Source organism: Glycine max, chromosome 1 (genome assembly GCF_000004515.6).
Source record: "Glycine max cultivar Williams 82 chromosome 1, Glycine_max_v4.0, whole genome shotgun sequence".
In the NCBI taxonomy this organism is placed as follows: Eukaryota; Viridiplantae; Streptophyta; class Magnoliopsida; order Fabales; family Fabaceae; genus Glycine; species Glycine max.
The window spans coordinates 40295587-40305977 of NC_016088.4; the positions used below are offsets into that span (position 1 = coordinate 40295587).

At 34.8% G+C, this 10391-nt stretch overlaps 1 protein-coding gene and 1 pseudogene across 3 annotated transcripts; both read left to right on the forward strand.

Moving 5' to 3' along the window:
* Positions 1-1334: 1334 nt before the first annotated feature.
* LOC121174701 (uncharacterized) lies at positions 1335-2025 on the forward strand (annotated as a pseudogene).
* A 563-nt stretch (positions 2026-2588) lies between these two features.
* Positions 2589-7024, forward strand: LOC100784126 (uncharacterized). 3 transcript variants are annotated; one of them, XM_003516901.5, is made up of 5 exons: positions 2589-3000; positions 4135-4183; positions 4271-4431; positions 4517-5260; positions 6481-7024. In XM_003516901.5, exons 1-5 carry the CDS (start codon positions 2788-2790, stop codon positions 6700-6702), a joined length of 1389 nt encoding a protein of 462 aa, XP_003516949.1. In that variant the 5' UTR covers positions 2589-2787; the 3' UTR covers positions 6703-7024. The 3 variants fall into 3 exon arrangements, with proteins under 3 accessions (XP_003516949.1, XP_014630103.1, XP_040865034.1); XM_014774617.3 differs by having other exon boundaries at positions 2614-3000; positions 6427-6609; XM_041009100.1 differs by lacking the exon at positions 6481-7024 and adding an exon at positions 5351-5506 and having other exon boundaries at positions 2615-3000.
* The last annotated feature ends 3367 nt before the right edge of the window (positions 7025-10391 follow it).

Below are 10391 nucleotides of genomic sequence, written 5' to 3' on the forward strand. Positions count from 1 at the left end.
ATGATTATCATGCTCAAAATGGGTTGCCGAATGAAGTAGTTGGTGACTTCAATGACGACGAAGATGAAATTTTCGCGGACGACAACAACAACGACGAAAACGACGATAATGACATATAGTTCCTTTTCCAACTACCATCAACTGAAAATGTCTATCATCCATATTCAAATAGCACTGATGTTGGTGACAGCCAAGTGCCTAACAACCCCGACTATAGGCATTTTTTGGACCAACAACAACAATCTGACTCGCACGATGATGAGTTGTATGTTGATCAGTGATTTCATCAATTGGAGGACCTGAAACACGCGGTAAAAATGTGGCACATTAAGAACCATGTGAATTTCAAAGCCAAGAGGTGTGCGAAGGATACATGGGTCTTATGTTTCCTAGCTAAAAAGTGCCAATGGAAACTTAGAGCATCCGGAAAAAAAATCTAAAAGTTTGGGAAATTAGAATGATAGAAGGGCCTTACACATGTGTCATGCGAACCATTTCACAAGATCACAATAAGATGGATTCAAAACTTGTAGGAAAAAATATCCTTGCGATGGTTGAAGAAAACAAGCAACTAACCATTCCTACATTCATCGCATTCGTAAGACAAGAGTTCAGATACACCATCACATATCGTAAAGCATGACTGACAAAACAATGGGCCCTCGAGCAGGTATGTGGTAATTGGGAAGAGTCATACAACATACTTCCCAAATACCTACAAGCTTTGCAACTTTTCATCCCTGACACAATTGTCAAGATTCAAACTATTCCTACACTGGACGAGTCCAACCAACCAATCCCAAACAAGGTCATATTCCATCGACTCTTTTGGCCATTTAAGGCATGCATTAATGCGCTTGCATTTTGTAAACCCATTATGTAAATCGATGGAACATGGCTATATGAAAGATACAAAGGGACGTTGTTAATTGCAGTTGCACAAGATGACACTAACAACATATTTCCATTGGCATTTTCCATTGTCGAGGGTGGGACAGCAGATGGGTGGCACTTTTTTTTGCAAAACTTGAGAACACATGTGACACCATAACATGGTATATGCTTAATCTCTAACGGGCACGAGTCAATCAAAAGTGCATACAGATGACCTGACAGTAGGTGGGCAGTAGACAACTCGTCACATGTGTTCTGTATTCGACACATAGGCCCAAACTACAAAAAAAAAAAAAAACAATTCAAAAATAAGGACGAAAGAAAAAGCGTCTTGAGTATGGGTAAGATATTTTGTTTATATTCTAACACACAATATTTAATTATTTAACATTAAACTAACATTCAGATTTAATTGTTTTTTTCAAACTACAAGGTATGTCATGACTCAACCAGAGTTACTAGAAGACAACCTGCACAACACATCATGGCTTGATCAAATACCAAGGAAGCAATGGACCTTGGCATGAGATGACGGAAAACGGTGGGGAGACATGACCACTAATTTGGCAAAGTCACTAAACTTGGTGCTAAAAAAAATTTGAAATTTTCCAATCACAGCCTTGGTCAGAGCCATGTATGAGAAGTTAAACAAATATTTTTGTTGATCGTGGGACTAAGGCTAATGCAATGATCACCTTCGGACAAGTGTACACACTTATTGCAGCCAAATTCATCACTGGAGAGGAAACTAAGTCCAATACTCACTTCGTTCAACAGTTTGACCGCCAAAGATTTCAATTTCAAGTTGAGGAAAGAGTGAATACAAGAGAAAGGCGTCGAATAGGGAAATTCACTGTCAGACTGGATCAAAGAACATGTGATTGTGGGAAACTTCAAAAGATGCAAATGCCATGTGCACATGTAATTACTGCATGTAAGCAAATCAATATAGATTACTTGTAATATGTTAGTCCAGTGTACACATTGGATTACGTGTCAAGTGTTTACAAAGTCTCGTTAGCAGACATGCGTCATCATGATTACTGGCCACCATATGAAGGACCACAATTATGTGTCAATCCAGCCATGAGGAGAAACAAAAAAGATCGACCAAAATCTACAAGAACATGAACTAATATGGATGAGAGAGAAAGAGGTCAACCAAAACGGTGTTCATTAAAAAATAGGTGTCTCCACTGTCCCGGAAGTTCAAGTCAAGCAAATTAATTTTTTTTACTATCAATGTATTTCATTTCACATCATTCATAAATTAATAAAATATTCTTCAACTGTACAATTTAATATTAATGTAGATCTTTAAAAACAAATTTACACTGTAATATTTTTAACCAATTTTGTTTATATTATAATATTTTCCAATTTTATTAATTTTCTTTATTTATATATATTTTTAAAAAAATTAAAATTAAAAAAAAAGTCATGTTGACCCGAATTCTCAACATTAAAATGCAATTTTTTTTAATTTACATTATGAATAGTTAAATTATATTAGTGTAAATAATGGGGTATATATATATTTTGGTATTTTTTTTATACCAGGGAAAAGAAAGTCCTAGGAATTCCAGTGATGCCACTTCCTGTCCACATGACACATACACGTGGATCCATTTCCGCTCCCCTTTTGTTTTTTTCTCATTTGTATGCATGATTTAGTACCACAATAGAAATAAATAAACTACTTCCTTAAACCCCACCACTATATAAAAGGACCCCACCTCACAGACTCACCCTCACCGCCAGCACCAGATAGATTCAGGATTCTCAGCCCCTGTCCACAAAAGCGATCAAAGAAGGAAACTAAACCAAACCAAACCACTGTCCCACCCTCATCCGTGAAACCCTTCTTGTGTGACACACCAAACTCCACCACTGATGAAAGCCCTCACAAGCTCTTGTTCCAAGACCGTCGTCGACACCCTAGGACCCTTTTCTCCCAGAGTTTGCCTTCGTGTTTCTTATAGACCCGAATTCTGCTTCACCCTTCGTTCCAAAAATGAGAAAAAGAGTTGCAATTCATTGCTCCTGAAACTGGTTCGGAACAAGGGTGTTGTTTACCCGGTTCATGCAGTGCCACCAAAGAACCAGGTTTGTTTTCTTCTTCTATGCGTAGTTTCCCACTTTTTATAATCAAATGTTAATTGTTAGTTTCGGTAGTTTTTGTTAGCAGGGATCAAAACTGCGATCTTTCTCCTATTTTCTTCTTTCTTAACTACTCAACCAACTTTATATCTCGCTTAGTTTCCCATTTTGTTTTTCTTTGTTGGAACTATCATGGGTCTTTTGTTCTGGTCTTCTTGGGGTGTTTGCATGTTTGGAACATGATTGCTTTCTGGTGGGGGTGATTCTTTTGTTGGGTTCTCAAAATATGCTTCTTTTTCTTTTCTTGCTCTTTTTTTTTCTTTCTTTCCTTTTTCTGAAATTTCGTGTTTTCTAGTCTAACGACTCAAAAGTTGAGCTTGTCCAGTTTTCTCTCACCTTTTTGTTGCATTTTTATACTTTTAATATTTTCCCTTTTGAATGAGTATGCGTAGATCCAAAACTTGCTGCTGAACATTTCGTATTACTGCTATGCTAGACTTCTTTCTTGGTTCTGATTCCATTGTCGCTTTCTTTTTTTGTTTCCCTTTTTTGGGAATGATTATTAATTGAAATGTTTGGCGACTTCAACAACAATTTTGTTTTGTTTTTGTTTTTTATAGCTTGGCACGATTCTTTCCAGGACATTTCGTGTTTGAAGTTTTAATCTGTTGCTTTGATGTTACTGGTGGAGCCTCTTTACTGTCTTTAGAATTTATTTCAATGATTTTGTATAATTCAAGAGGATATGAGCCAAACTAAAGACAAAACTTAGATGAAGTTTCTTAATACTTTTAGTACTGTTTTTCAATCGTAGTTGGAGTTTCACCTCAATAATTAGTGTAATAAATGTTTGCATTAAAAATTAGCATATATTACCTAGCTGAAACTCCTATTCTGTTTGGAGAACAACACTAAAAGTAGCAAATCCTGATTGCAGAACAACACTAATGGTATTCTAAGAACTACATCTAAGTTTTGTTCCCAAACTACTTCTAAGAACTACATCTAAATTTTCTGTTATGTGGGGAAATTTGTGAAGAAATGGTTGTCTGGTCGTTGTATATACATTAAATAAATTGAGAATGTAAGAGATTTTGGCATGTTTGATGAGACTGTCTTGGCCTGAATAAAATGTTGCAGGTGGACTTGGATACTGCGGAGCCTCAAGCTCAACAAAGTGAACAAACAAGTGGGTTTTAATGGCCTTCTGTATTTTTTTCTACTACATATATATGCTGTGGAACTCAAAATCCCAACACTTTTATTTGCTGTGCAGATGAATCAAAGTTTGTTCGTGTATCTTTTCAGTTAGAAAAGAATTGTAACTTCGGTGAACAGTTTCTTATCGTTGGAGATGATCCTGTGCTTGGTTCATGGGACCCTTTAGAAGCATTACCCATGACATGGTTTGAAGGACATGTATGGGCCGTGGAGCTGGTGAGTAAAATCTGTTCAGAATTTTAAAATATTGTCGGATTGAAAACTTTTATAAATGTTGTTTTTGCTTCCTTTGTGTAATCAGGATATGCCTGCTGGAAAGTCATTCCAGTTCAAGTTCATACTGAAAGGAAAAGGGGGGGATATTATTTGGCAGCCAGGGTTGGATCGAATGATCCACACTTGGGAAACTATGAACAGAATAATTGTTCTTGAAGATTGGGAGAATGCAGAACTTCAGAAAATAATAGAGGAAGATCAACTTGCTGAGCCAAATGAGGAACCCCAGGTCGACTTAGAAGTGCCGACTTTAGCTGAAACTTTGGAGAATCCTCAAGAGGAACTGGATTCCAATGCATCCGAAATATCAGCTGTTGAAGATACCCAAATTCATGCAGAGGAGAAACCACTTGCTGAACCAGTCATGCAACAAAACACTGATACTATTTCTTCCTCTATCGAAAAGCCAATGGCTATTGTTGCAGAAAATATAAGTTCTTCGGAAGATCTCATCAACAGTACAAGCCAAAAAAGTAATAAAAAGAATATAATACTTCAACCAAAAGAAGAATCTGCAGATAGTCCAGGAAACGATGATATAATACATGATCTTGGACACAATGGAAATGCTGCGTCACTCGAAAATCAGGAAAAGACAATTGTGGAAAGCAGCTTATTTGATCTTGAAGGAGGTCCTGTTCTTGTACCTGGCTTAATAATAGAACCAACTGAGCCAACTGATCAAGCGGGTCAAAGTGAAGTTCAAGAGATGACTAACACGGACACTTCAGTTGGAGCTTTTGAAACTCAGGATCAGAACATACCCGAGGTAAACGCTTGATGATGAGTGTGGCCTTCCCTTTCTCCTCTCCTTCTAACCTTTTTCCCTTCTTTACTTGTCCACAACTACCTTTGGCAGAGAATTGCTTGATTTCTTTTGAGGAACAAGTTGTTTGGAGCTTAGGGGTTGAACTTTGAAATCCTGTGTGAGGATATGTGATTAAATAATAAACAGAAGTATCCTGTTCTGTTTGTATCATCATCTTTGTTTTATCAATGAAGGGAATTTTGTCCATCTCCATGGTGCATCAGCTTGTTTCTCATACATAATGAAAGCATATAAAGTCTAAGAAGGGAAAGAGGAAAAAATGTTTCTATTTTAGTTGTTTCCATTAATTAAAGGAATCTTAACCATTAATGAACTGCTCCTACAATATGGTAAAATGTTAGTAAGATTTAACAATTAGTTTTTGGTTGTTTGAATAACAGAAGCTATAACAATTGCCAAAAATTTATTGAGGGTCTGGAACTGATTAGAAAGACTAATCAAACATTCCATCTAGCATTGCCATAAATTATATTCACATCTTATAATACAAGTTTCCCCATTATATAAATACAATAACTCCTTACCCTTGACTGCAAGTGACTGTCACGTGTTTTGCAATAAATTTCCAATAAAATTTCCCCATTATATACATAAAATAACGCCTTACCCATGTCTACAAGCATCTGACACTAGTTTTGCTATAAATTTCTGATAAATGTAGAGCTTCATAGGGATGGGCAGTTTTGACCATTGTTTAAGGAAGTGTATAGAAACTCGCCTTGGGTAGTTTGAGCGTGTGTGCAGAAGAGATATACCAATTTCTAGAGGTAGGGAGATATTAAGAGTAATATTGGCTTGTTAGAAATATTCTCTATATATAGAGCACTTATCTAATGTCAATGTGTGTTGTATCATTTTAATCAAATACGATGAGTTACTTTGTTGGTACTTCTCTCCTCTTCTTTGAGCTCCATGATGTGTGACCACATTTATTTGCATCTCTTCTCACTTTTCTAATAGGAGAAACCAATAAAAGTTATAGGCAAAATCATTGAAAAGGGTCTATTAATCAATATATTATCTATATTTACAACCGAATATTATGGCATTGTTTGGTGGTGGTTGTTTAAGGCAATTGGTAATTTTGCATTCTTTGAATCATGCAGTTGTTAAATAGTTTAATAACTCTTTAACGTTGTGCTTAAACTGAAAATGTTCAGTTCAGTAAGGAGCAAGAAACTGATGATGCCACACCCCGAGAGATAAATGCAGGCATCAATAATGGGCAAGAGCTGCTTTACAATGAACAAGAGTCTCATTTGTCCCCAGAAATGGAAGGCATGCCAAACTACGAGCAAGATGATGACAATCCCTTGCAAAATGACATCAAATGGGGCCAAGAAACGGTGAAGAAGTTTCTAACAAAACTTGGATTCCTTTGATGTCAAACATACAGAACCAAGGAAAGAAACTTCTTTGAAACTGGTCATGAGTTCTGTGATCATTCTGATCCATTTGCCAAAATTTTGATTTTCCTGGGAAAGATGGCTGGGGGATCATGTTATATGATGATGGCTGTTGAGTGTATACTATGCTGCCATGTACTTAGATTGTATCATTCTTTCAGTTTTGGTCACTTCTGTAATCTGTATAGTACTAGGAGTTTCATGGGCGATAGATAGCGTTTTGGTTATGTATATAATAGTGGTAGTGACTTGTAACATGTATGTGTTGAAATAAGTTCTATGAAATGCTTGTAAGTTCTATCTTGTTTCTATTTTGTTCTTATGCTTTAAAATTATGGGAAATGTAGATGTTATGTGTTAGGAAATATTTATTTTATAATTTAAAATTTATAAAAATATATTACTTGTATTAATATAAAATAAAATATTTGTTTTAGGATTTATTACGTAAAATTAGAATTTTTATTTTTTTAGGATTTTGCTTGTAGTGAATCATTTTGATTTGTCACGAGCTTGTTATGTTTATTTCTTTTTTTTTTTCTGCACATTGGCAACGTTCACCTAATTTTACTTTGATTTTTTTGTACTGTTGTATAAGTATATATATATTTCTTCTTTAGCCAATAGATACAAGTAAAAAAAAAATACTTTTATATTTTTCTTTAAATTTTTTCTTATTTCTACGAGAGAAAGAGCATTCGTGTTTAGAAGGGTCGAGGATTTTTTTATTGTACACGGTCAGAACCAACGGGTTTTGTCGTATCATGGTAGAAAAGTGCAATCAGATTCTCCTCCGGTGCACTAGAGATGTTTTCTCTGGATAACGTTTACGTGTTTCAAATCAGGCTATTTAAAATTTATTCATTAAAATTATTTTCCTTTGTGATGGAAGCTTGCTTGTGGGGCTTCAATGGAGACTGGATCTTTGAGCTTCAATGGGATCCTTTAATGGTGATTTTCCACCATGGAGATGCAGCGGAAGACAAAGGAAAAGAGGTGAGAGGAGGCGCCATCCATTAAGGAATAAGCCATGGAAGAAGGAGCTTCACCACCAAGATGAGCCTTGGATAAGAAGCTTGGAGAGGATGCTTCAATGGAGGAAAAGAAAAAGGGAGAGAAAGAGAGGGGGGAGCACGAAATTGAAGGAAGAAAAAGGGAGAGAAGTTGAACTTTGAGTTGTGTCTCACAAGATTCTCATTCATCAAAGTTACAACTAGTGTTACACATGCTTCTATTTATAGACTAGGTAGCTTCCTTGAGAAGCTTTCTTGAGAAAACTTCCTTGAGAAGCTTTCTTGAGAAAACTTCCTTGAGAAGCTTCTTTGAGAAAACTTCCTTGAGAAGCTAGAGCTTAGCTACACACACCCCTCTCATAACTAAGCTCACCTCCTTGAGAAGCTTCCTTAAGAAGATTCCTAAAGAAGCTAGAGATTAGCTACACATACCTCTCTAATAGCTAAGCTCACCTCCTTGAGATGAAAAGCTAGAGCTTAGCTACACACCCCCCTATAATAGCTAAGCTCACCCCCATGACAAAAAAAACATGAAAATACAAAAAAAAAGTCTTTACTACAAAGACTACTCAAAATGCCCCGAAATACAAGGCTAAAACCCTATATTACTAGAATGGCCAAAATACAAGGTCCAAACGAAGGAAAAACCTATTCTAATATTTACAAAGATAAGCGGACTCATACTTAGCCCATGGGCTCAAAATATACCCTAAGGCTCATGAGAACCCTAGGGCCTTCCCTTGGATCTCTAGCCCAATCTACTTGGAGTCTTCTACCCAATGCCCTTGCGGGATAGGATTGCATCACTTTGTGTTTATTGTATGTTATATTGTATTGTTAACCCATGTTTTGTTATATTCTGAAGTTACATTACTAATGTTGTTTTGTTATTTAGTTTGAGGTTTTGCGTCTTCTTCTCATTTATTTATTTTATTTTATGTTCTAATTGTCTTAGAGAGAAAAATTGTCTTATTCATTTCTATCAATAATATGTCTACCATGGATTTACTTGTGAGTAAAACCTTTTCCTTAAAGATAATATATATATATATATATATATATATACACACACACACAAACTAAAAATTCACTTCTATATTTGTTTAAATATAGGAAGGTATTTTGAGTATTTATGTTGAGTTATATTGGAACGTTGATGTTTATTGAGTATGAGTTGTAGTTTGTGAAATTGTTTACTTGTACACAATGACATCATCAAAATCTCTTAGAGTTAGTTTTTTTTAATAAAAAGTCGAGACAATAATTTATTTGAAATTGAAAAAATTAATTCTTCTTAATGTGTTACTAAGCCACATGGATTGACAAATAGGTATCATGTACTTTTAAAATTATAATATATATATATATATATATATATATATATATATATATATATATATATATATATATTCTTCTATGATGTACAATTATTGTTTATTAATTAGGATTGACAAAGAATTTGAATATAAATGCATTGAGAATTTACTTGAGACTTATGATTCCTTTGTTTGTTGATACATACATGAGTTATAATTATGGATTAATGTTTGACGAATGTGATGTTACATCATTAGTCTATCCCGACTAGTATTCTTCTTTATGAGTTATAGCATATCTGTGTAGTACTAACGTTTTTTTTTTTTTACACTGTTTCTATTATTAATATTGTGTTCCAGTATTTCATAATTCTAAATCTCTTTTCATTGGACGCTACATAGTAGTATGCCTATAATTTTAATTGTTCTTGATTGAAGTACTAAAAGAAAAAATATTTTAAGTATGATTATGCACGTGTAATCACACGTGATATGTTAAATGTTTCTACTTATAGATAATTTTGGTGGCACCTTATGATTGATGCTACTCTTTCAATGTTTTTAATTTTTCCCATATTATGATATGCAATTATTATATATGACGAACTAAATTCAATATTCATCTTACTATGCTTGAATTTACACTTTGGGAAAGATGAGTTCAAAATATCTTAAAGTGTGGGGGTGTCTTGCAAAGGAAGAGTAAAAGATCTAAAAAAGCTAAGGATTTTGGTTCTAAATTTTGTTCTTTTCTAGTTGAAGATGATCCTAACTCCCCCGTTAGAAAACAATATTGCGGATCCACTTACAAAAAGATTGGCGCGCTAACAAGTACTTGAGTCGTCGAGGGAAATAGGACTAAAACTCATTTAGTCACAACAATGGACACTCTTCTCTGTGTGATTGGTGATCCTATGAATGAAGTTCAACGGGTAACAATAAAATTATTTGTTGACTAAAGTACACCAAAATAAATAAATTTTTGCAGAGTTGTTCCATTTTTCATTCCTATGACGAGGTGAATGGTAAATTGTAGCAATATTAAGATTGAGATATTTAGATATGCAATTTTTTTGTATAAAAAAATATCTCATAATGGATCCGATGACAATTATTGTAGGGGTGAGGGTCACAAACCACTCTTTGAGGATTCACGTAGTGAGTGTGGTAGTGGGGTCACCACTTTGAGATATGGAGTAATCTTTAAGTGACACTCACGAAACAAGATACATGTGCAATGTCATGTAATGCACAACCAGTGATTAGAACTTAACACCAATATTGTAGATGTTATACCAAAGCCTAAATAAAGAATGTGTAGTTCAAGACAATTAAG